Raw genomic sequence first — 26,936 nt, forward strand, 5'->3', positions numbered from 1 at the left:
CCAACCCTCCTGTGGGTTTGAGTCTTGTTTGTTAGTCCCTCTGCCAGTGGTTGCCTCTCAGCCCCCAGCCCTTTCTCTCTCTCTCTCTCTCTCGTGTCTTATTTCGGCTTCATCTCCATCCGGGCGCTGTCGTCCTCTCCCTCAACGTTGTAGTCTTGGATCTGGCCGCTAGTGAGCACCGTGAGGCGCTCAGACAGGTCTCCGAACCGCGAGGTCAGAGCAAAGTCATAGACAAAGGCGGCAGTTACTCCTCCGATGATGGGGCCCACCCAGTACACCTGGAGGGAGGAACAACCAGAGAGAGAGATAACTGAGGGGGCGGAGAGAGCGCAGAGAGGGTGCAGAGAGGGAACAGAGAGGGAGCAGAGAGGGAGCAGAGAGAGAGAGCAGAGGGACAGTGGAGAGGGAGAGCAGACAGATTGGAGAGAGGGCAGAGAGAGCGCGCGTGGAGAGGGAGCATAGAGGGAGTGGAGAGAAGGTGGAGGGAAAGTGGAGAGGGAGCAGAGAGAGCGCAGATACAGAGCACGGGAACAGGGCCAGCCCCAGGAGGTGTGATGCGTTGAGGAGAGGTGAATGGACAATATGAAATCGGCAACGAGAAGGAAGGGTCAACTCTGACATTGAGCATCAGTGGGAAATTAATGAACACTGAGTCAGGGTTTTCACATGAGTGTGACAAAGTGTGTGTGTGAAGAGTGAATGTGAGAACGTGTGTGACTGAATGTCTGAGATCGCGTGTGGCAGCAAGAGTGTGTGTGACTGCGAATGTGTGAGTGTGTGAGAGTGTGGGACTGTGTGTGACTGTGAGTCAGTGTATGGATAAGTGTGTGTTAGTGAGTCCAAGTATGACCATATGCTGTTATATGTGTCAGTCTGTGTTGTATATGACAGAGTATGTGTATATGTGACTGTGTGTGTGAGAGATAGTGTGTGTCTGTGTGAATATATGATTGACTGAGTGTGAGCTTGTGAGTTTGAGAGTGTGAATATATAAGTATATGAGTGGGTGCATGAGTGTAAATGTGTATAACTGAGTGCACATGGTTGTGTGTATAAACATGTAAATATGTGAGTGTGTAATTATGTATATAACTAAGTGTGTACATGTATGTGTGTCTAAGTGTGTGTAAATGTAAGCATCAGTGTGTAAGTGTTTATGAGTGTGAATAGGTGAACGGGTACAAATGTCAGTGTGTCAAGGTAAGTGTGAGTGTTTCAGTGTAAGTGTGAGTGGGTCAATGTGAGTGTCAGTGTGTTAGTGTCAGTATGAGTGTGTCAATGTCAGTGTGGGTGTGTCAGTGTAAGTGTAAGTGTGAGTGTGTCAGTGTGTGAGTGTGTCAATGTCAGTGTGAGTGTGTTCGTATCAGTGTCAGTGTGTATGTCAATGTCAGTGTATGTGTTAGTGTCAGTGTGAGTGTGTGTCAGTGTATGTCAATGTCAGTGTGAGTGTGTCAGTGTAAGTGTGTGTGTCAATGTCAGTGTGAGTGTGTCAGTGTAAGTGTGAGTGTGTCAAAGTCAGTGTGAATGTGTTAGTGTCAGTGTGTGTCAATGTAAGTGTGTGTGTGTCAATATCAGTGTTAGTGTGTCAGTGTAAGTGTGAGTGTGTCAATGTCAGTGTGTGTTAGTGTCAGTGTCAGTGTGTCAGTGTCAATGTGTGTGTCAATGTAAGTGTGTGTCAATGTCAGTGTGAGTGTGTCAATGTCAGTGTCAGTGTGTCAATATCAGTGTGAGTATGTCAATGTTAGTGTGAGTGTGTTAGTGGCAGTGAGTGTCAGTGTAAGTGTGCGTGTCAATGTCAGGGTGAGTGTGTCAGTGTAAGTGTGAATGTGTCAGTGTAAGTATGAGTGTGTTAGTGTCAGTGTGAGTGTGTTGGTGTAAGTGTGTGTGTCAATGTGAGTGTGAGTGTCAATGTCAGTGTGAGTGTGTCAATGTCAGTGTGAGTGTGTCAGTGTAAGTGTGAGTGTGTCAAAGTCAGTGTGAATGTGTTAGTGTCAGTGTGTGTCAATGTAAGTGTGTGTGTGTCAATATCAGTGTTAGTGTGTCAGTGTAAGTGTGAGTGTGTCAGTGTAAGTGTGAGTGTGTCAATGTCAGTGTGTGTTAGTGTCAATGTCAGTGTGTCAGTGTCAATGTGTGTGTCAATGTAAGTGTGTGTCAATGTCAGTGTGAGTGTGTCAATGTCAGTGTGAGTATGTCAATGTTAGTGTGAGTGTGTCAGTGTAAGTGTGCGTGTCAATGTCAGGGTGAGTGTGTCAGTGTAAGTGTGAATGTGTCAGTGTAAGTGTGAGTGTGTTAGTGTCAGTGTGAGTGTGTTAGTGTAAGTGTGTGTGTCAATGTGAGTGTGAGTGTCAATGTCAGTGTGAGTGTGTCAATGTCAGTGTGTGTGTCAGTATAAGTGTGAGTGTGGCAATGTCAGTGTGAGTGTGTTAATGTCAGTGTGAGTGTGTCAGTGTAAGTGTGTGTGTCAATGTCAATGTGAGTGTGTCCGTGTCAGTGTAAGTGTGTCAATGTCAGTGTGAGTGTGTTAATGTCAGTGTGAGTGTGTAAGTGTGTATGTCAATGTCAGTGTGAGTGTGTCAGTGTCAGTGTAAGTGTGTTAGTGTCAGTGTCAGTGTGTCAGTGTAAGTGTGAGTGTGTCAGTGTCAATGTGAGTGTGTCAATGTGACTGTGTTAGTGTCAGTGTGAGTGTGTCAGTGTAAGTGTGTGTGTCAGTGTCAGTGTGAGTGTGTCAGTGTGAGTGTGTTTGTGTCAGCGTGAATGTGTCAGTGTCAGTGTGTCAGTGTAAGTGGGTGTGTCAGTGTCAGTGTGTCAGTGTAAGTGTGAGTGTGTCAGTGCCAGTGTGCCAGTGTGAGTGTGACAGTGTCAGTGTGAGTGTGTTAGTGTCAGTGTGAGTGTGTCAGTGTAAGTGTGTGTGTCAGTGTCAGTGTGAGTGTGTCAGTGTTAGTGTGAGTGTGTCAGTGTCAGTGTGTCAGTGTGAGTGAGTCAGTGTCAGTGTGTCAGTGTGAGTGAGTCAGTGTAAGTGTGTGTGTCAGTGTCAGTGTGTCAGTGTCAGTGTGAGTGTGTCAGTGTGAGTGTGTCAGTGTCAGTGTGAGTGTGAGTGTGTCAGTGTCAGTATGTGTGTGTCAGTGTGAGTGTGAGTGTGTCAGTGTGTGTGTCAGTGTAAGTGTGAGTGTGAGTGTGTCAGTGTCAGTATGTGTGTGTCAGTGTGAGTGTGTCAGTGTGAGTGTGTCAGTGTAAGTGTGAGTGGTTACATGTGAATGTTGATTCTTTCTTCTGAAGTATGACCTCCCTCTAGTGGTCAGGTTGATAAATGCTGTGACCAATCTGAACATTGGGAGCTGCGAGAGACCTTCATTGTCTCATGGGATGTGAACATCACTGATTTGTGAGATAGCTTTAACTGTCCTTTAATCTGTTGCCCTTGCCCTTCTAGAAGGAAGTGGTGATGGGTTTGGAAGGTGCTGTTTGAGGATCTTCGGTGAATTTCCACAATGCACCTGGTCCACACTGCTGCTACTGAGCGTTGGTGGTGGAGGGGGGTGGGTGTTTGCGGGTGTGGTGCCAATCGAGCTGGGCTGCTTGTGGGTCAGAGCCAAGGCTCCCAGCACCACATCCGACTGCATTGAGACAATTGGTTAGACATCCAGCAACTCACCCAATGGTCTTTGAAGTTGCCGGTGATGACAGCAGGTCCGAAGGATCGAGCAGGGTTCATCCCACAGCCAGTGAAGCCAATCTGAGAACAGCAGGGAACAACATGGGCATTAGACCACTTCATGGTCATCCATGACCACAATTACGCGATTAGCTGCAGAGTCAGTGCCTGGGGAAACACATAACCTTGAAACATAGAACAACCACCATCCTGCTGATGTCACTCACCGCCATTAGGTGACCAATAGCAACCGATAGACCAATGGCCAGAGGACCAGAGCCAGAAAGATCCTTTCTCTGTTTATCAGTCGTCGCAAAGACACAGAGAACGAGCTGGAAGGTGATGATAATCTCAACACCCAGACCCTGTGCTGGGGTAACTCCTTCTGCAAGCTGAAAGACATAGGAAGGGCAATGACATGAAATTCTCACCCAGCAAGGATATCGAAAGGCCAATCAGACTGGATCCACAAATCTGCACCACACTTCACACTCCCTACTCCCCGTCCGGCCCTCAATATTAACGCTGATAGTGCGGCACTCCCTCAGCACTGACCCTCCGACAGTGCAGCACTCCCTCAGCACTGACCCTCCAACAGTGCAGCACTCCCTCAGCACTGACCCTCCGACAGTACGGCACTCCCTCAGCACTGACCCTCTGACAGTGCAGCACTCCCTCAGTACTGACCCTCCGACAGTGCGGCACTCCCTCAGCACTGACCCTCCGACAGTGCGGCACTCCCTCAGCACTGACCCTCTGACAGTGCAGCACTCCCTCAGCACTGACCCTCCGACAGTGCGGCACTCCCGCAGGACTGACCCTCTGACAGTGCGGCACTCCCTCAGCACTGACCCTCCGACAGTGTGGCACTCCCTCAGCACTGACTCTCCGACAATGCCACACTCCCTCAGCACTGACCCTCTGACAGTGCGACACTCCCTCAGCACTGACCCTCCAACAGTACGGCACTCCCTCAGCACTGACCCTCCAACAGTACGGCACTCCCTCAGCACTGACCCTCTGACAGTGCAGCACTCCCTCAGCACTGACCCTCCAACAGTACGGCACTCCCTCAGCACTGACCAGCCGACCATGCGGCACTCCCTCAGCACTGACCCTCCAACAATGCAGCACTCCCTCAGCACTGACCCTCTGACAGTGCTGCACTCCCTCAGCACTGACCCTCCGACAGTGCGGCACTCCCTCAGCACTGACCCTCCGACAGTGCGGCACTCCCTCAGTACTGACCCTATGACAGTGCTGCACTCCCTCAGTACTGACCCTCTGACAGTGCAGTGCCCCCTCAGCACTGACCCTCTGACAGTGCGACACTCCCTCAGCACTGACCCTCTGAAAGTGCGGCATTCCCTCAAAACTGATCTTCCGACAGTGCCGCAGTCCCTCAGCACTGACCCTATGACAGTGCTGCACTCCCTAAGTACTGATCTTCCGACAGTGTGGCACTCCCTCAGCACTGACTCTCCGACAGTGCCACACTCCCTCAGCACTGACCCTCTGACAGTGCGACACTCCCTCAGCACTGACCCTCCAACAGTACGGCACTCCCTCAGCACTGACCCTCCAACAGTACGGCACTCCCTCAGCACTGACCAGCCGACCATGCGGCACTCCCTCAGCACTGACCCTCCAACAATGCAGCACTCCCTCAGCACTGACCCTCCGACAGTGCGGCACTCCCTCAGCACTGACCCTCCGACAGTGCGGCACTCCCTCAGTACTGACCCTATGACAGTGCTGCACTCCCTCAGTACTGACCCTCTGACAGTGCAGTGCCCCCTCAGCACTGACCCTCCGACAGTGCGGCACTCCCTCAGCACTGACCCTCTGAAAGTGCGGCACTCCCTCAAAACTGATCTTCCGACAGTGCTGCAGTCCCTCAGTGCTGATCTTCCGACAGTACGGCACTCCCTCAGCACTGACCCTATGACAGTGCTGCACTCCCTAAGTACTGATCTTCCGACAGTATGGCACTCCCTCAGCACTGACCCTATGACAGTGCTGCACTCCCTAAGTACTGATCTTCCGACAGTATGGCACTCCCTCAGCACTGACCCTATGACAGTGCTGCACTCCCTAAGTACTGATCTTCCGACAGTATGGCACTCCCTCAGCACTGACCCTATTACAGTGCTGCACTCCCTCAGTACTGATCTTCCGATAGTACAGCACTCCCTCAGCACTGACCCTATGACAGTGCTGCACTCCCTCAGCACTGACCCTATGACAGTGCTGCACTCCCTAAGTACTGATCTTCTGACAGTATGGCACTCCCTCAGCACTGACCCTATGACAGTGCGGCACACACTCAGCACTCACCCTCTGATCCCATGTCACTATTTTCAAGAGGACAGCTCCTCCACTGTGTCAACCGGAATAACTTGTTGAAACTACACAGCAGACTCTGAATCACTTTGCAATGGGCTTAGACTGACAGTAAGGATATCTAAATGCAAGTCTGTCCTTCCTTATATAAACCTTCATAACAAATCAGTGAGAGCACAGCTTTCAGCATCAGACTCTACACTATAGGAAGAATATTAACATCCAGGTAACCATGCAGGTTCAATAGAATCTTTGGTCTATTTGTTCCTGTAATGTGAACATCTTTGGCTTGATCAGCATTTAGACCCCATCCCTAGTTGCCCCCTTGAGAAGGTGGGGGGTGAGCTGCCTTCTTGAACCGCTGCAGTTCACCAGCTGTGGGTTGACCCACAATGACCTTAGGGAGGGAATTCCAGAATTTTGACCCAGTGACAGTGAAGGAACGGGGATATATTTCTAAGTCAGGATGGGGAGGGGCTTGGAGGGAAACCTACAGGCGGTGATGTTCCCATGTATCTGCTGCCCTTGTCCTTCTAGATGGAAGTGGTCTGGAAGGTGCTGTCTGAGGATCTTTGCTGAACTTCTCCAGTGCATCTTGTAGATAGTGCACACTGCTATTACTGAGCGTCGGTGGTGGAGGGGGTGGATGTTGAAAGGATTGAACGTGGTGCTAAACGTGTTTTGCTCAGGTTGGTGTAAAGCTTGCTCAGGTCCTGGAGTACAGAGCTTGTATATTGTTTATCCTTTTATTTAACCTATTTTTTCTAATCAACCATTCAGAGATGTTATTATATACTTCTGGAATAGCTAGGACTTGAACCTGGGGCTCCTGGTCCAGTGGTAGGGACATTACAACCACACCACAAAGAGGGCCCTTCAATCTCCCTTTGACTTATTTTCTACAGAAACTGTTCAGAGATGTTATTACACACCCCTGCGGCACAGAGTTTGAATATTACTCTTGGAGGAGATGGGCTGCTGATGCTTTTCATCCGGATAGGATCACCGTAGAATGCCTGGACATCTCCGAGGTTCTGACAGGGAAGTGCACCCTCTGGACGTATATCACTTTCAGTATGAGTGAACCACTGTTCATGCCTCACTGCTAATCTTGACTTGGTTGGAGGGCCAAAGGGCCTGTTCTTGAGCTGCATTGCTCTTATGTTCTTACATTTCACTTTAACACAACTAACAGCCCAAGCGCAGTTGCTCAGCAAGTGCTGTCCAATCCCATCATAGAGTCATAGAGACGTACAGTACGGAAACAGACCCTTCGGTCCAACCTGTCCATGCCGACCAGATATCCCAACCCAATCTAGTCCCACCTGCCAGCACCTGGCCCATATCCCTCCAAACCCTTCCTATTCATATACCCATCCAAATGCCAGAGGGGCGGCACGGTGGCACAGTGGTTAGCACTGCTGCCTCACAGCGCCAGAGACCCGGGTTCAATTCCTGCCTCGGGCAACTGTCTGTGTGGAGTTTGCACATTCTCCCCATGTCTGCGTGGGTTTCCTCCGGGTGCTCTGGTTTCCTCCCACAGTCCAACGATGTGCAGGTTAGGGTGAATTGGCCATGCTAAATTGCCCGTAGTGTTAGGTGAAGGGGTAAATGTAGGGGAATGGGTCTGAGCGGGATGCTCTTCGAGGGTCGGTGTGGACTTCTTGGGCCAAAGGGCCTGTTTCCACACTGTAAGTAATCTTACCTAAATGTTGCAATTTTACCAGTCTCCATCACTTCCTCTGGCAGCTCATTCCATACACACACCACCCTCTGCGTGAAAATGTTGCCCCTTAGGTTTCTTTTATATCTTTCCCCTCTCACCCTAAACCTATGCCCTCTAGTTCTGGACTCCCCCATCCCAAGGAAGAGACTTTGTCTATTTACCCTATCCATGCCCCTCATGATGTTATAAACCTCTATAAGGTCACCCCTCAGCCTCCGACACTCCAGGGAAAACAGCCCCAGCCTGTTCGGCCTCTCCCTATAGCTCAAATCCTCCAACCCTGGCAACATCCTTGTAAATCTTTTCTGAAGCCTTTCAAGTTCCACATTTTTCCGATAGGAAGGAGACCGGAGTTGAACGCAATATTCCAACGTCATCACACTTAAGCTTTGACATTATGTTACAAGCCGGGACTGATGATCAATTGGCTGGGCCATCTCAGGACCTGGCCAATGGTAAGCCCCCCTGGGTCTTGACAGTGATGATGCCTGATCAGATGCTCATGGTTAACCCTTGAGCAAATAGGGTTGCCTTCCTTGTGATCCTGATTTTGGAAGTGAAAAAGCAAGAGGTGTCAAAGGAGGCAAACTTTTATCTTTCGAGTGATGACATGGATCAGAGCAAGAAGCTTATATTTTCCTCAAAAAAATCAGGAGGGATGAATTCTTCATTTGTTGAGTTTTGAGGGAGTGGAATTAACCTCCCTCTCAGTGTTTCTGGCAGAAATAACACTCCGTTCGTAATTACTCCATAAGGCCATAAGATATTGGAGCAGAAATTAGGCCATTCAGCCCATTGAGTCTGTTCTGCCATTCAATCATGGCTGATAGGTTTTCCAACCCCATTTTCCTGCTTTCTCCCTGTAACCTTTCATTCCCTTGGCAAATATCTATCTCAGTCTTAAATATACTCAATGACCTGGCCTCCCAGCCTTCTGTGGTAATGAATTCCACAGATACACTGCTCTCTGGCTGAAGAAGATTCTCCTTATCTCCATTCTAAAGGTCTTCCCTTTACTCTAAGGCTGTTCCCTCAGGTCCTAGTCTCTCCTGCCAATAGCAACATCTTCCCAATGTCCACCCTGTCCAGGCCATTCAGTATTTTGAAAGTTTCAATCACATCCCCCACCCATCCTTCTGAACCCCATCGAGTATAGTCCTCGAACGTTCCTCATGCATTAAAGCTGTTCACTTCACAGGAAGGTAAATGAAGCAGGTATTAGGCAAACAGGCCCTTCAAATACCACTGCAGTCCAGGGATCCCTGAGGTATTACAGTCAACTTCCGGGACATTCCCTGCGAACAGCGCAGCTCGCTGGAGTTTTCTGCCAGTACTCAAACACTCCCAGGCAACTCCTGCAAATATTGACAACATGCTTGGCATCCCTTCTGAAAACTGACACAGTGTGCAGCCAATATCGGGGAACCCTCAGGGAGCTCATGAGCTAGGAACCCGCACAAACACTGACATCTTCCCCAGGATCTCTGGAATATTACAGCATTAAGCATGAGAGTGTCTATCGTCGAGTCCCCATTCAGGGCAGAAGGCAGACTGATAGTCTAAGGCAGTGCCGAGATAGCACACGCGGATGGGCGAAATGGCCTCCGTCATGATTCTGTGGTTCTCTTCGCGTCTCATGGGTACCCTGGCCTGCATCAACAACGCCAAATGTGCTAGATTAGTGGTGCTGGAAGAGCACAGCAGTTCAGGCAGCATCCAACGAGCAGCGAAATCGACGTTTCGGGCAAAAGCCCTTCATCAGGAATAAATGTTGAATTGAAGGCTCCTGCTCCGGACGATCTCAGAGGACAGAGCAGTGGCTGTGTGGTTAATGTCACTAGACTAGTCATCCTCTAGACCAGACTAAGGGAGATGGGTTTAAACACCTACCAACACATTTGAATTAAATCAATTAAATTTAGAATTAAAAGCTTGTCTCAATAGTAGTAACAATCATTGCTTCAGGTCAAAACACATCCTGTTCAACAATGCCCTTACTGCACTGCAGGTGAGTCAATGGCCAGTGGTATCATCACGTGACCAGTTGACCCAAGTAATATTCTGGGGCTCTGGGTTCAAATCCTGCCCTGGTGGAGTTTCGATCCAAGAATCTGGAATGCAGAGTCTAATGATGAGCAGGAAACTGTTGATTGTCAGGAAAATCCCACCTGGTTCACCTTTAGGGAAGGAAATTGCCATCCTGGCCTACACTTGACTCCAGACCCACTGCAATGTGGGTGACTCTAGGCAACTTGGGATGGGCAATAAGTGCTGGCCGAACCAGAGATGCGCTCATCCGATGAAAGAAGGGAAATGAGCAGGGAGTAGGCCATTCAGCCCATCGAGTCTGCTCAGCCATTCAGTGAGATCGTGGCTGATCTGATAACCCTTCACTCCACTCTCCAGCCTCTTCCCCACAACCTTCGATTCTCTTCCTGATTAAAATTGTATCTATCTCAGCCTTGAGTGTACTTGACGACCCCAGCCTCGAGAGCCCTCTGTGGTAAAGAATTCCACAGATTCACTCCCCTCTGAGAAGTGACTCCTCCTCATCCCGGTCTTAAATGTGTGACCCCCTCATTCTGAGACTGTACCCTCTGGGCCTAGACTCTCCCACAAGGGGGAGACAACCTCTCCACATCCACCCTGTCACGTCCCCTAAGGAGATTGGATGTTTCAGTAAAGTTGTCTTCTGCTTCTAAACTCCAATGACTACAGGCCCAACCTATTCAATCTCTCCTCATGAGACCATACCAGGAACCAGCCTGGTGAACCTTCTCTGGACTGCTTCCATTGCTCATTTATCTTTCATTCTTACTTTGCTCTGGTCTACATGTGTCTCCAGACCCCTAGCGATGGCATTCACTCTTCACTGACCTTTGGAAAGCCTGAGCTAGCCACTGATTAGATTAGAATCCCTACAGTGTGGAAACAGGCCCTTCGGCCCAACAAGTCAACACTGACTCTCTGAAGAGTACCACACCCTGACCCATTACCCTCTGACTAATGCACTGAACACTATGGGGCAATTTAGCACGGCCAATTCACCCGACCCACACATCTTTGGACTGTGGGAGGAAACCGGAGTAAACCCACGCAGACACAGGGAGAACATGCAAACTCCACACAGACAGTTGCTCGAGGCTAGAATCGAACCTGGGACCCTGGCGCTGTGAGACAGCAGTGCTAACCACTGAGCCACCATGCCGCCCCCTCAGGCACGGAGTTCAGGGGCAATTAGGGATGGGCACCAAGTGCTGGCTGCACCAATGAGGCCCCGATCCCATGAAAGAATTAAAGGAAAAGAGACTGTATCAGAACGGTAGCAATAGGTTCCTGCATAAATGCTTCCTGACATTCCAGTCTAATCCTGAATATTGGTGTTATTTCTATCAGAAGCAATGAGAGGGGAACTAACTCCATCTCCTCAAAACTCCTCATGGAGTGAAGAATTATTTTCCTGTAGGCTTTTCTTCATCAGACGCCAATTTATGCTGCATCCGACCCTTGCTCTGAAACCTAAGGTCACTGAAATACAAAAGTGCTTTGCTTTGATCAGTCGATGTTGTTTCACCCAACGCCCTCTGAAACAGCACCCGAGAAAACAAAGCCTTTATTTTAGTAAATGGGTGTTGTATCAGAGGAGGAAGATAGTTACAGCATAGGCCCAAGCATTCAGAGGGCTAGGCTCACGATCAAGTGAGGTGAAAGTGAGGACAGCAGATGCTGGAGATCAGAGCTGAAAATGTGTTGCTGGAAAAGCGCAGCAGGTCAGGCAGCATCCAAGGAACAGGAGAATCGACGTTTCAGGCATCAGCCTTCTTCAGGCCGAAACGTCGATTCTCCCGCTCCTTGGATGCTGCCTGACCTGCTGCGCTTTTCCAGCAACACATTTTCAGCTCACAATCAAGTGACCTCAACACAGGAATTGGGAATCTTGTGGCTACAGAGCAGGATGTGGTCATAGACGTCTAAACAGACCCTTTGGTCATGTAATGACCAGTCACACCATCTGTAATGTTCAATGACAAAGTCATAGAGATGTACAGCATGGAAACAGACCCTTTGGTCCAACTCATCTTAACCCAATCTAGTCCCATTTGCCAGCACCCGGCCCATATCCCTCCAAACCCTTCCTATTCATATACCCATCCGGATGCCTTTTAAATGTTGTACCACCCTCTGTGTGAAAAAGCTGTCCTTTAGGTCTCTTTTAAATCTTCCCCCTCTCACCCTAAACCTATGCCCTCTAGTTCTGGACTCCCTGACCCCAAGGAAAAGACTTTGTGTATTTATCCTATCCATGCCCCTCATGATTTTATAAACCTCTATAAGGTCACCCCTCAGCCTCTGACGCACCAGGGAAAACAATCCTAGCCTATTAAACCTATACCTGTAGCTCAAATCCTCCAACCCTGGCAGCATCCTTGTAAATCTTTTATGAACCCTTTCAAGTTTCACAACATATTTCCTGGAGCAGGGAGACCAGATTTCAACACAGTATTCCAAAAGTGGTCTATCCCATGTCCTGTACAGCTGCAACATGACATCTCAACTCCTATAAAGGGATCTAAGGGGGTGATGTTTTCACACAGAGGGGAGTGTGTGCATGGAATGAGCTGCCAGAGGAAGTGGCGGAGACTGGTACAATTACAACATTTAAAGGCATCTGGATGGGTACATCAATAGGAAGGGTTTAGAGGGATATGGACCAAGTGCTGGCAAATGGGACTAGATTAAGTTCAGATATCTGGTTGGCGCGAATGGGTTGGACCAAAGGGTCTATTTCCATGCCATACATCTCTCTGACTCTCCCTAACAAATCAGTGCAGAAAAAAGGCCATTTGGCCCATTGGGTCTCCAACAACCCTCCAAAGAGCACCCCATCCAGACCCTCCTGCTCCTTGGATGCTGCCTGACCTGCTGTGCTTTTCCAGCATCACACTCTCAATCCCATTCTCTTGTAACCCTGAATTTTCCATGGCTAACCCATCCAGCCTGCTCATCCCCAAACACTATGGGCAAATTCCCTTGGCCAGTCGATTCCAACCTGCATATAGAATATAGAACATAGAAAAGTACAGCACAGAACAGGCCCTTTGGCCTACGATGTTATGCCAAGGATTTATCCTTATGTAAAATAAAATAATCTTACCTATGCACCCCTCAGTTCACTGCTCTCCATGTGCCTGTCCAGCAGTCACTTAAATGTCCCTAATGACTCTGCTTCCACCACCACCGCTGGCAACACATTCCATACATTCACAGCTCTCTGTGTAAAGAACCTACCTCTGACGTCAACTCTATATCTTTCTCCTAATATCTTAAAACTATGACCCCTCGTGCCAGTCAATCCTGCCCTGGGGAAAAGTCTCTGGCTATTGACTCTATCCATGCCTCTCATCACCTTGTATACCTCGATCAGGTCACCTCTCTTCCTCCTTCTCTCCAGAGAGAAAAGTCCGAGCTTATTCAACCTTTCTTCATAAGGCAAGCCCTCCAGTCCAGGCAGCATCCTGGTAAACCTTCTTTGCACCTTCTCCAAAGCCTCTGTATCTTTCCTATAGTAGGGCATCTTTGGACTGTGGGAAGAAACCGGAGCACCTGGAGGGAGCCCACACAGACACGGGGAGAATGCGCATACTCCATACCCAGACAGTTCGCCTTGCCAGCGAAACTCCTCTTTGGTGAACAAACAGAGATAATAGGTTTGGTTAACTGCTTGGTTGCTGAGTTGGGTTTCAGGGAGTGACTTTGTGAAAGGAAGAGAGTTGAGAGAGAGTGTGTGTGTGGATCGGGAGGGAGTCACAGAGCTTAGAGAACCACATCCAGAAGCACACCACACTGATGGAGCAACAAAACTGAGGAGCGGTATGGCAGCTCAGTGGTTAGCACTGCTGCCTCACAGCACTAGGGACCCGGGTTCGATTCCAGCCTCGGGCGACTGTCTGTGTGGAGTTTGCACATTCTCCCCGTGTCTGCATGGGCTTCCTCCAGGTGCTCCGGTTTCCTCCTACAAATCCAAAGGTGTGCAGTCTAGATTAGATTCCCTACAGTGTGGAAACAGGCCCTTCGGCCCAACTAGTCCACACCGACCCTCTGAAGAGTAACCCACCCAGACTCGTTTCCCTCTGACTAAATGCACCTAATACTATGGGGCAATTTAGCATGGCCAATTCACTCTGACCTACACATCTTTGGAATGTGGGAGGAAGCCGGAGCACCCGGAGGAAACCCACACAGACACGGGGAGAATGTGCAAACTCCACACAGACAGTTGTCCGAGGCTGGAATGGAACCTGGGACCCTGGTGCTATGAGGCAGCAGTGCTAACCACTGAGCCACAAATTGGCCACGCTAGATTGTCCATAGTGTTAGATGCATTAGTCACAGGGAGATGGGTCTGGATGGGTTGCTCTTCTAAGGGTCTGTGTGGACTTGTTGGGCTGAAGGGCCTGTTTCCACACTGTAGGGAATCTAATCTAAAAATGCAAAGACATGGAAGGGTCAGAATTGGAGGTTTAGTTTCATGGATCCATATAGGCCAGAGGGGGCCCTTCAGCCCATCGAATCTGCACCCCGAAAATACAAAGCAAACTACACTGTCCCACTTTCTAGTATTTGGCCCATAGTCATGAATTGAAAATAGCCAGTTCAAGTACTCATCCACACTCTTATGTTGAGGTTGTACAGGACATTACTCAGCCCACTTCTGGAATACTGTGTACAGTTCCGATCTCCCCTGTTAGAGGGAGGATATTCTCAAACTGGAGAGGATGCAGGAGTGATTAACCAGGATGTTACCGGGAATGGAGGGCTTGAGCTACAAGGAGAGGCGGGATGCGCTGGGACTTTTTTCTGTGCGGCGTAGAAGATTGAGAGGTGACCTCATAGAGGTTTATAAAATCACGAGGGGCACGGATAAGGTGGAATAGCAGGTGTGGGGGATTTCAAGATGAGGGAGAAAGATAGTAAAAAGACACTGAGGGGCAATTTTTCCACGCGGAGAATGGTTCGTGTGTGGGCTGAACTTTCAGAGGAAGTGGTGGATGCGGATACAGTTACAATGTTTAATAGGACATTTGGATAAGTATATGAATAGGAAAAGTTTGGAGGGATATGGGTCAGGAGCAGGCAGGTGAGATTAGCTTAGTTTGGGATTACGGACTGGTCTGTTTCTGTGCTGTATGTCTCTGTGACTCTACCTTTTAAAGGTTATTAGGTTTCCCACCTCAACTCCCCTCCCAGACCCCACCACCCTCTGGGTAGAAAAAGAATTTTTACTTCAAGTCCCCCCTAAACCTTCCACCTTTCACTTAAAAATCATGTCCCCAGGTTTGCAGAGATCAAAAAGAAAAATCAGGCTGGAGGCCATAGAGCTAGAGAGAGTTACTGTGGTCTATCGAGATGGTCTCAAGAGATCTGAAAGCAAGAAAGTTAATTTTAAGCTTGAGGTGTTTGGAATTCAGAGGCTAAAGTTCTCCAAATCTCCGTTGCTTGTTAAAAAGGTTTGTGGAAAGGAAGGTCTCACACACAAAACGATAAATTGCGTTAATTTGTGTACAAAGGTTTTTGTAGTGGGAATGCAAAGTGCGTCAGAGGCAGAATGACTTTGAAGCAAAAGAAATTCCTTGTGAAATGAAATAAAAACTCACATGGCTGTGTTTTGGGAATCGAACCTGTTTTGTTGGCTTTCAATTAAACTGTTTTTTCCGGTTGTGAGTTTTAAAAGCCAATTAAAACCAACAGGGGACACAATTAAATCCTCTCTGATTCAACCCCATCGATATCGCCATCACTCCCCACCTCCTGCCCTGTGCCCACCACCAGGTTAGGCTCATCGGGTTCACACAAATTGTGGTGGAACCAGGGGTAAAGTAAAGGGTGGAATCACACATTGAAGAACGATACATTTGAAAGAGTTCAGGAAAGGTTGTTGCTGGGGTTAGAGGGTTTGATCTACAGAGAAAGACAGAGTCATAGAGACATGCAGCACGGAAACAGACCCTTCGATCCAACCCATCCATGCTGACCAGATATCCTAAATTAATCTAGCCCAATTTCCCAGCACTTGGCCCATATCCCTCTAAACCCGATAGGCTGGGGCTGTTTTCCCTGGAGCTTTGGAGGCTGAGGGGTGACCTTATGGAGGTTTATAAAATCATGAGGGGCATGGATAGGATAAATAGACAAGGTCTTTTCCCCAGGGTAGGGGAGCCCAGAACTAAAGGGCACAGGTTTAATATGAGAGGGGAAAGATTTAAAAGGGTCCTAAGGGGCACCACACAGAGGGTGGTGTGTGTATGGAACGAGCTGCCAGAGGAAGTGGTGGAGGCTGGTACAATTACAACATTTAAAAGGCATCTGGATGGGTATATGAATAGGAAGGGTTTGGAGGGATATGGGCCAGGTGCTGGCAAATGGGACTAGATTGGGTTGGGATATCTGGTCAGCATGGACAGGTTGGACTGAAGGGTCTGTTTCTATGCTGTATATCTCTGTGAAGGGTCTGTTTCTGTGCTGTATATCTCTATGAAGGGTCTGTTTCTGTGCTGTATATCTCTATGAAGGGTCTGTTTCTATGCTGAATATCTCTATGAAGGGTCTATTTCTGTGCCGTATATCTCTATGAAGGGTCTGTTTCCGTGTTGTATATCTCTATGAAGGGTCTGTTTCTATGCTGTATATCTCTATGAAGGGTCTGTTTCCGTGTTGTATATCTCTATGAAGGGTCTGTTTCCGTGTTGTATATCTCTATGAAGGGTCTGTTTCCATGCTGTATATCTCTATGAAGGGTCTGTTTCCGTGTTGTATATCTCTATGAAGGGTCTGTTTCTGTGCTGTATATCTCTATGAAGGGTCTGTTTCTGGGCTGTATATCTCTATGAAGGGTCTGTTTCTGTGCTGTATATCTTTATGAAGGGTCTGTTTCTATGCTGTATATCTCTATGAAGGGTCTGTTTCCGTGCTGTACATCTCTATGAAGGGTCTGTTTCCGTGTTGTATATCTTTATGAAGGGTCTATTTCCGTGCTGTATATCTCTATGAAGGGTCTGTTTCTGTGCTGTACATCTCTATGAAGGGTCTGTTTCTATGCTGTATATCTCCATGAAGGGTCTGTTTCTGTGCTGTACATCTCTATGAAGGGTCTGTTTCCGTGCTGTATATCTCTATGAAGGGTCTGTTTCCGTGTTCTATATCTTTATGAAGGGTCTGTTTCCGTGCTGTATATCTCTATGAAGGGTCTGTTTCTGTGCTGTATATCTCTATGAAGGGTCTGTTTCTGTGCTGTATATCTCTATGAAGGGTCTGTTTCTGTGCTGTATATCTCTATGAAGGGTCTGTTTCTGTGCTGTACATCTCTATGAAGGGTCTGTTTCTGTGCTGTATATCTCTATGAAGGGTCTGTTTCTGTGCTGTACATCTCTATGAAGGGTCTGTTTCTGTGCTGTACATCTCTATGAAGGGTCTGTTTCTATGCTGAATATCTCTATGAAGGGTCTGTTTCCGTGCTGTATATCTCTATGAAGGGTCTGTTTCTGTGCTGTACATCTCTATGAAGGGTCTGTTTCTGTGCTGTATATCGCTATGAAGGGTCTGTTTCCGTGTTGTATATCTCTATGAAGGGTCTGTTTCTGTGCTGTACATCTCTATGAAGGGTCTGTTTCTGTGCTGTATATCTCTATGAAGGGTCTGTTTCTGTGCTGTACATCTCTATGAAGGGTCTGTTTCTGTGCTGTATATCTCTATGAAGGGTCTGTTTCTGTGCTGTACATCTCTATGAAGGGTCTGTTTCTGTGCTGTATATCGCTATGAAGGGTCTGTTTCCGTGTTGTATATCTCTATGAAGGGTCTGTTTCTGTGCTGTACATCTCTATGAAGGGTCTGTTTCTGTGCTGTATATCGCTATGAAGGGTCTGTTTCCGTGTTGTATATCTCTATGAAGGGTCTGTTTCTGTGCTGTATATCTCTATGAAGGGTCTGTTTCCGTGTTGTATATCTCTATGAAGGGTCTGTTTCTGTGCTGTATATCTCTATGAAGGGTCTGTTTCCGTGTTGTATATCTCTATGAAGGGTCTGTTTCCGTGCTGTATATCTCTATGAAGGGTCTGTTTCCGTGCTGTATATCTCTATGAAGGGTCTGTTTCCGTGCTGTACATCTCTATGAAGGGTCTGTTTCTGTGCTGTCCATCTCTATGAAGGGTCTGTTTCCGTGCTGTATATCTCTATGACTCTATGTCACTGTGTGCACAAGCTGAGAAACAAAGCCAAAGGATAAAACCAGATTTTTGCAGCTGAATTTCTCTATAAATGAATTAAATCAATCACATGGTTTGTTTAATGGATTTATATGGACCAACAAATCAACCAGATTTCACAAGTTCTTTCCTGCCTGCTCAGAGTGTTTATAATTTTATAGAGCCCTATTCTCCACCTGCCAGTGAACCTTGCTCATTACACTTCATCAGTGTAGGATTTTGGACTTTAATTGTGATATTTCAAGAAAGGAAGGACGTGAAGCTTCGGATTAAAAGACTGTTTTTTGGGGTGCAGAGTAAACCATTCGGCCCCTTGAACCTAGCCCACCAATCATGGTTCTTCATGGCTCATCATCTGCCTGGACTCCATTTCTCTCAATCCCTCAGTTCTCTGAAAGGCTATTACCTATCCCAGCTTTAACCCTAAGACCATAAGACCATAAGACATAGGAGTGGAAGTAAGGCCATTCGGCCCATCGAATCCACTCCACCATTCAATCATGGCTGCTGGGCACTTCAACTCCACTTACCCGCATTCTCCCTTAATTCCTCGAGACAACAAGAATCTACCAATCTCTGTCAAAGATTGAGCATTGAAATCCCTCCGGGGAGGAAAGAATAGCTGAACACCTTTCATTCCAATCAGCTCTCAACAGGACACACTGAAATCAGGATAGTCTTCAAAGTGTGTTTACAGAGACTGAGGGATCACAACTCCAGTGATGTAGAGTTATAGAATCATACAGCTGTACGGCACAGAAACAGACCATTCGGTCCAACTCGTCCATGCCGACCTGATATCCTAAATTCATCTCAACCCATTTGCCAGCATTTGGCCCATATCCCTCTAATAAACCCTTCCTATTCATATACCCAACCAGATGCCTTTTAAATGCTGTTATTATACCAGCCTCCACCACTTCCTCTGGCAGCTCATTCCATACACGTACCACCCTCTGTGTGAAAAGGTTGCCCTTTTAAATCTTCCCCCTCTCACCCTAAACCTATGCCCTCAAGTTCTGGACTCCTCCACCCCAGGTAAAAGACCTTGTCTATTTACCCTATCCATGCCCCTCATGATTTTATAAACTTTTATATGGCCACCACCCCCCCACCCCACCCCCAAGCCTCCAATGCTCCAAGGAAAACAGCCCCAGCCTATCCAGCCTCTCCCTGCAGCTCATCCCCAGCAACATCCTTGTAAATCTCTTCTGAACCTTTTCACGTTTCACAACATCTTTCCTATAGGAGGGAGACCAGAACTGAACACGGTGCTCCAAAAGTGCCCTGACCAATATCCTGTACAGCTACAAATGATGCCCCAACTCCTATACTGAAAGCAGCAACCAGTGCTTGGTCAAGTGGAAGTGCCTCAGACTCTTCCCTATAGCTCAAACACTCCAACCCAGCAATATCCTCAAAGACTAGGTCCAGGTGGGAGATGTCAGGTAGCTGGCTCTTTCCCAGAGAACAGTGAACCAGGGAAAAGGTGCCAGCACATGAGTGCTCTGCATTGATTCACCCAATTCTTCCAAACGACCTGTTTCTGTCTGTGACAGAGATCTCCTTGCATAGGAGGCAAGAGGGGAGGTGATGACCTAGTGGCCTTATCGTTGGACTGTTAATCCAGTGACCCAGATAGTGTTCTGGTGGGTTCAAATCCTGCCAAGGCATGTGGGGGAATTCAATTTTTTAAAATCTAATGATTAGATTAGATTAGGCACAGTGGTTAGCACTGCTGCCTCACAGCGCCAGAGACCCGGGTTCAATTCCCGCCTCAGGGACTGACTGTGTGGAGTTTGCACATTCTCCCCGTGTCTGCGTGGGTTTCCTCCGGGTGCTCCGGTTTCCTCCCACAGTCCAAAGATGTGCAGGTTAGGTGAATTGGCCATGCTAAATTGCCCATAATGTTAGGTAAGGGGTAAATGTAGGGGTGTGGGTGGGTTGCACTTCGGCGGGTCGGTGTGAACTTGTTGGGCCGAAGGGCCTGTTTCCACACTGTAAGTAATCTAATCTAATCTAATCTAAAATCTAATGATGACCATGAGTTGATTGTCAGAAAAACCCAACTGGGTCACTAATGTCCTTTAGGGAAGGAAACTGTCATCCTGACCTGGTCTGGCCTACACGTGACTCCAGCCCCACAGCTATGGGGTTGACTCTTAACTGCCCTCTGGGCAATTAGGAATGGGCAATAAATACTGAACCTAGCCAGCGATGCCCTCATCCTATGAATAAGTATTAAAAATGCTATGGCAAGGAATCAATAAGGTCAGAGAGAACTCTGAGGCTAGGTTCTAACTTGTCTAAACAGACTTAGAAAGCCCTTGGCCGAATTATATCCTGGGATTTTAAGCCCTACTTCTGTCATTCCCGGGAGATTTTCTTTATCTGCATCGAATGTGGCTGTTGTTGACTGAGCTGCAATTTGCTCCTCCCACCGTCCCATTGTGGGGGGTGAGCTGCCTTCTTGGACAGCTGCAGTCCACCTGCTGTGGGATGACCCACAATGCCCTGAGGGAGCGAATTCCAGGATGTTGACCCAGCGACACTCAAGGTGAGAGGCGCAGTGGCTCAGTGGTCAGCACTGCTGCCTCACAGCACCAGGGACCCAGGTTCGATTCCAGCCGCGGGTGACTATCTGTGTGGAGTTTGCACACTCTCTGCATGGGTTTCCTCTGGGTGCTCTGATTTCCTCCCACAATCCAAAGATTTGCTAGTCTTGCTGTCAGAGCAGACTCAATGGCCCACTTACCTGATGGTCATACACAATGTTGTGACTCTGCCTGCCAGTGGGTCTGCAAGCTGCTCTGAGAGAAACCAATCACTTGTGATAATGTCTGCTTCATAGCTTCCAATATGTTTTACGTGTGTCAGACATTGTAGACTTGAACAAAGAACTGACAGCTGATGTTCTAATTAGGTGTCTTCACTGCTCTATGCAAACTGAACCTTAGAATCATCAGGACCACACTGTCCATTAGCCAGGTCTCATTACACCCAGCTTCCAGCAGTGAAAGGGTGGGGCAAAAAATTCACCCCAAACTCCTGGAGCAGCTTTCACACCAAGTTACAACATCTACAGCAGGACAAACTGATCTCAGAGGGACTGGAGATTAACCAGCACCACACCCGAACTGAAGAGGGTTAAGTTGCAAGTGGCAATTATACACACATCTAGGTTCACTGCCGACATTCAGATCAATTTGATTGAGATGGTATGAGGAATATATAACCATAGGAGCCCTACAGTGTGGAAGCAGGCCATTCAGTGGACCTGTGAAATTGACGCGAAACGTCGATTTCGAAACTCCTCGGATGCTGCCTGAACTGCTGTGCTCTTCCAGCACCACTAATCCAGAATCTGGTTTCCAGCGTCTGCAGTCATTGTTTTTACCTCATTCAGTGGACCTCACCAGTTTCCTCATCTCCCCTCCCCCCACCTTACCCCAGTTCCAACCTTCCAGCTCAGCACCATCCCCATGACCTGTCCTTACCTGTCAATCTACCTTCCCACCTATCCACTCCACCCTCCCCTCTGACCTATCACCTTCATCCCCAACCCCATCCACCCATTGTACTCTTTGAATTGAACCCAGGTCCTTGGTGCTGTGAGGCAGCAGCGCTAACCACTGAGCCACCGTGCCACCAATGAAAAAAAGCAGTCTCTGCCAGATGGAGTTATCTGGAACTGGGGGGTAAAATCAAAGCAAAACAAAGCTGTCAGATGAAAGTCCGGTAAAATCAGATCTCTGTGCAAGGCACTGTCAACATCTGCAATCTGCACGTGTGGGCAGCACGGTGGCACAGTGGTTAGCACTGCTGCCTCACAGCGCCAGGGACCTGGGTTCAATTCCCGCCTCAGGCGACTGACTGTGTGGAGTTTGCACGTTCTCCCCGTGTCTGCGTGGGTTTCCTCCGGGTGCTCCGGTTTCCTCCCACAGTCCAAAGACCTGCAGGTCAGGTGAATTGGCCATGCTAAATTGCCCGTAGTGTTAGGTAAGGGGTAGATGTAGGGGTATGGGTGGGTTGTGCTTCGGTGGGGCGGTGTGGACTTGTTGGGCCGAAGGGCCTGTTTCCACACTGTAAGTAATCTAATCGGGACTTGATGCTAGACCAATGCCTAATTCCAAAATCAGGGATGGATCTTCATTCCGAGGCACTGAAACTTATGGTACAGTTGGTTCTGATATAACACAATTGTTTTGTTCTCATGTGATCTCACGTTATAAAGAAAATTGTACAATAGCCAGTTCGCAATGGGGCCTGAATCGCGTTAGAGCCAATACAGGTGAGGAAAGGTCATGTTCTGCAAATAATCGTCAAAATTCTTCAATCCCGTTGTAGCCAATTTGTGTTAAAGAAACACACGTTATAGCAGACCCGACTGTATCTAGAGGTAGGTTACAGCTCAGTTCTGGTTCACTGAGTAGAGAGGTATATTCGAGGAACCCCTCCATGTCCATGGTTATGCAGCATGTTAGCATTAGGACCTACTAAAGAAAGGAACAATCTGAAGATCGGTCAAAGGTCTATCAAGATAACCTGATATGATCTGCATGACTGATACTAAAGCAGCTCACTGCACACTCATCGACTCCTGGTGTCAGCTGGGTGATGCTGCGATCTCCACCATGAGTCACTCACTGTGCAGGACAGACAGCCTTCCACCCAGAGACTGAGCAGCAGCATAAGGGCAGGATCGACTAGTTATTTACAAATATACACACCATATACACACACATATACACATGCCATATATATACTCATGTATACACACACTATATACACCCACCAGGTACACCCACCATGTACACTCACAATATACACATACCATATACACATTCAATATACACACACAATATATATACCCACATATACACACACAAAATACACATATAATATACACCACATATACACGTATACCACAGGCTAACATATATATTCCTGATATATATACACACCATATACATCCACATACACATTCAATATACACATAAGATTTACACCCACATATTCACTTACACCATATACACACAACATACAGACAGGCTAGCATACACCCACACTTACATACACCATATACACATAAATACACACACCATATACACGCATCATATATACACAGCATAAACAAACACATATATACACATACATATATACACATGCATATACAAGGAGTGAGGAGTGCTAATGCTGGCGATTAGAGTCGAGAGTGTGATCCAGCACACCCACATATGCACACACCATATTCACCCTTATATGTACACCATGTACACAGGTTAACATACATACACCTACATACACACTTAGATCACAGACGGAGCCTAGCATATATACACTGAAGGCCATACACACATGCTAATGCACATACACAGGAGACAGCATTGTTTTCTGGGTCAGACACATGGCTATCGAAATGCCAGCACTAGTGTTTTTGGTTGCAGATCTGAGCAGCAGAATTGTCAATGTGAGAGCTTTGTTTGTGTCACTAGCGAGCTCCCCCAGGCAGAGCTGCAGCTGCAGGTCACCAGTCAGTCTGACACACACACACACCCCACACACAAACCTCTGTGAGCACTGCCTTTGACAGAAATTTCAAGTCTGGGGGGCGGGGATGTGCTGGGGTGTCACTCTGCAATCTGGGTCGGGGTTCGTTCCACTGAAACAGGCTTCGTCTGAAGAATAAGCGAGATCTCAGAACCGCTCGTAACTCACGCAGATGGACCGAATGGAAAAGATGAATATAAAGTAAATAAGCTACAGGGACAGACAAGTGCGCGTTAAGGTTCGGGGGGTGGGGGGAGGGGGCGAATAAATCTATGGGGTCGCAGGGGAATGTTAGACACAAACTATTGATGGACATACTGCAAATTGTGGAGAAAGTGAGGACTGCAGACGCTGGAGGTCAGAGTCGAGAGTGTGGTGCTGGAAAAGCACAGCAGGTCCAGGCAGACTCTGAGGAGCTGGAGCATCCAGGTTTAAGGGGCATAAGCCCTTCATCAGGAATCAAACAATCCGGCCATGGCGAATCTTCCACACCATACCGGGGGCGGGGTCCTAAAATTCACCGGCTGAGGTTACACGGTCTGTGGTCACGAAGTTACAGGGACAACATGGGAGGAACAGTTTTAATTTGGGAAGATCTTTGGGATAGAGGCGACACCGTTCCGGTGCTCCACCTGGAACAGATAGTTGCAAACAGCATTGTCCTGACAACTCTGCAGCACATCAGTCTCTCACTGTTACCCTCTCTTTCATACACTTGTTTATACAATGGATTTATTGATGTAAAGTTTGCAGAAACTTTTGTTGAAATAACAAACACGCTCCTGAGTCCCTTTCCGCTTTAGGCGCCGTTCGATACAACCACGATTTGGTTTTTTCTTAAAAGGGCAATGCCAACTTTTAATTCCCCCCGCTGATTCCCTGTACACCTGATTCCATACAACAACTACAATCTGACACTCTCGGTGATCAATTCACCCTCCTCCAACAACCCATTTCTCTCTCTTCCCACCCCGCTCCCCACTCCTCCCAACCTCAAACTCTTCCTCTCTCCTTCCCGATTAACTGAGATTCCGTCCGGGAGTTACGGGCATTGGATGATTATTTGAAGAGACATGGTGCGCCAGCAAAAGGCAGGAGGTTGGCAGTCGGTAACGACGCTCGTCTGAAGAGCCAGGCGGGCCGAATGGCCTCCCTCTGCGCTGTGACAACGCCATCCTTCACGGTGGGGCCCACAAGCCCAACATCGTCCAAATCCCGCATTTTAAAGATTTCAGCTCAGGGGATTTTGTTTAGAATATAAGAACCAGGAGCAGGGAGGAGGCCACTCAGCCCCTCGAGCCTACTCCGCCATTTCATAGGATCATGGCTGATCTCATCTCAGACACAACTCCACTAACCTGCGCCAGAGACCCGGGTTCAATTCCCTCCTCAGGCAACTGACTGTGTGGAGTGTGTACATTCTCCCCGTGTCTGTGTGGGTTTCCTCCGGGTGCTCCGGTTTCCTCCCACAGTCCAAAGATGTGCAGGTCAGGGTGAATTGGCCACGCTAAATTGCCCACAGTGTTAGGGGTGAATATAGGGTAGAGGGAATGGGTCTGGGTGGGTTACTCTTCGGAGGGTCAGTGTGGACTTGTTGGGCCGAAGGGCCTGTTTCCATTACTGTAGGCAATCTAACCTAAGCTGACATTTCCACCCTAGCGCAATGACACCCCCCGCTCAAGGGAGAAATTCTCCAGCCCAGCCCAGCGCCCCCGCGCTCTCTGTGGTCCCCACCAGCTCCCGGTGGTGTTTACCGCTTTAAGCAGGGTGAAGGTACTCACAGCGTTGAGTCCGAGGGTGCTGTTCCTGGATGCGGGAGTGACCCCCAGGAGTAGAGCGCTGGCAGCTACCGCGCCCAGGAGCTGCGAGGCGATGTAGAGGAGGGCCCGCAGCAGACTGACCTGACAGCCGGCCAACAGCCCCAGGGTCACCGCTGGGTTCAGGTGCCCCCCGCTCAGGTGCCCCAGGCTCTGTGCCATGGTGGCAATGGCCAAGCCGAAGGTCAGGGAGATCTGGACGATGTCCGCCGGGTACCCGCTGGGGGTCCACTTGGTGGCCGAGCCGGTGCTCAGGAAGACGAAGATGGTCATCCCCAGGAATTCAGCCAGGACCGCTCTCCAGAAGGAGGGGCGCTGCAACTCCCGGACCATCCTCAATCTCCTCCAAATTCACTCAGTCAGGGGCTCAGACTTCCTCTGTTCTCCCCCCCCACCACCACCAAAGCCCCCTCTTTTTAAATCCACGCTGTCTTTTATTCCCTCTGTGTGCCTGGGGGGAAGCAGATGACAAGCAAAGTTAGTGGGAACTGCAACAGGCGAGGTATTTTTATAGAGGAGTTCTCTCAGGGGGGTGGGGACAGAGGCGTTTTCCACACTCTAGCCTCGAACATTGAACCTTACAACGCTGTTCCCAGCCTCTGAGAGCCCGCCAGGCAGCAGACTACTCAATATCCCGGCATTACTGAGAATCTGAAACACACGCACAGAGTGCTGGAGAAACACAGCAAGTCTGGCAGCCTCTGTGGAAAGACAGAGAGAGAGAGAGAGAGAAACAGTTACCTTTTGAGTTCAGTCACCCTTCTTACTGTTCTACCTCTACCTGGTGCTGTAGACTCATGGAGATGGCCAGCATGGAAACAGACCCTTCGGTCCAACTCATCCATACCGACCAAATACCCTAAATTCATCTAGTCCCATTTGCCAGCACTCGGCCCACATCCCTTCAACCCCTTCCTGAATCCCTACAGCATGGAAACAGGCTATTTTCAGCCCATCGTGTTCACACTGCCCCTCCAAAGAGCATTCCAATCAAACCCATCACCCCTATCCTATCCCTGTAGCCCCCTGCATCTCCCATGGCTAGCCCGCACCATCCCCAGACACTATGGGGCAATTTAACATAGTCAATTCACCTGATCTGCACATCTTTGTGACTGTGGGAGGAAACCGGAGCACCCGGAGGAAACCCACACAGACACGGGGAGAACGTGCAAACTCCACACAGACAGTTGCCTGAGGCAGGAATTGAACCCAGATCCCTGGTGCTGTGAGGCAGCAGTGCTAACCCAACTCAGCTACCATGCTGCCCATATACCCATCCAGATGCCTTTTAAATGTTGTAATACTACCAGCCTCCACCACTTCCTCTGGCAGCTCATTCCAAACATGTACCGCCTTCCGGGTGAAAAAGTTGCCCTTAGGTCCCTTTTATATCTTTCTCCTCTCACCCTAAACCTATGCCCTCTAGTTCTGGACTCCCCCGCCACAGGGAAAAGACTTTATTTATTTACCCTATCCATGCCCCTCATGATTTTATAAACCTCTACAAGGTCACCCCTCAGCCTCCGACGCTCCAGTGAAAACAGCCCCAGCCTGTTCAGCCTCTCCCTATAGCTCAAATCCTCCAA

At 48.5% G+C, this 26,936-nt stretch overlaps 1 protein-coding gene across 1 annotated transcript; it reads right to left on the reverse strand.

The window, feature by feature from the left end:
* LOC140480855 (aquaporin-1-like) lies at window positions 1-25,846 on the reverse strand. The gene is made up of 4 exons (XM_072576363.1): window positions 25,312-25,846; window positions 3,880-4,044; window positions 3,653-3,733; window positions 1-278 (listed from the first exon to the last, which is right to left on the reverse strand). The coding sequence occupies exons 1-4, from the start codon at window positions 25,678-25,680 to the stop codon at window positions 99-101; spliced, it is 795 nt and encodes a 264-aa protein (XP_072432464.1). The 5' UTR covers window positions 25,681-25,846; the 3' UTR covers window positions 1-98.
* Window positions 25,847-26,936: the final 1,090 nt, after the last annotated feature.

Source organism: Chiloscyllium punctatum, chromosome 8 (assembly GCF_047496795.1).
Source record: "Chiloscyllium punctatum isolate Juve2018m chromosome 8, sChiPun1.3, whole genome shotgun sequence".
In the NCBI taxonomy this organism is placed as follows: domain Eukaryota; kingdom Metazoa; phylum Chordata; class Chondrichthyes; order Orectolobiformes; family Hemiscylliidae; genus Chiloscyllium; species Chiloscyllium punctatum.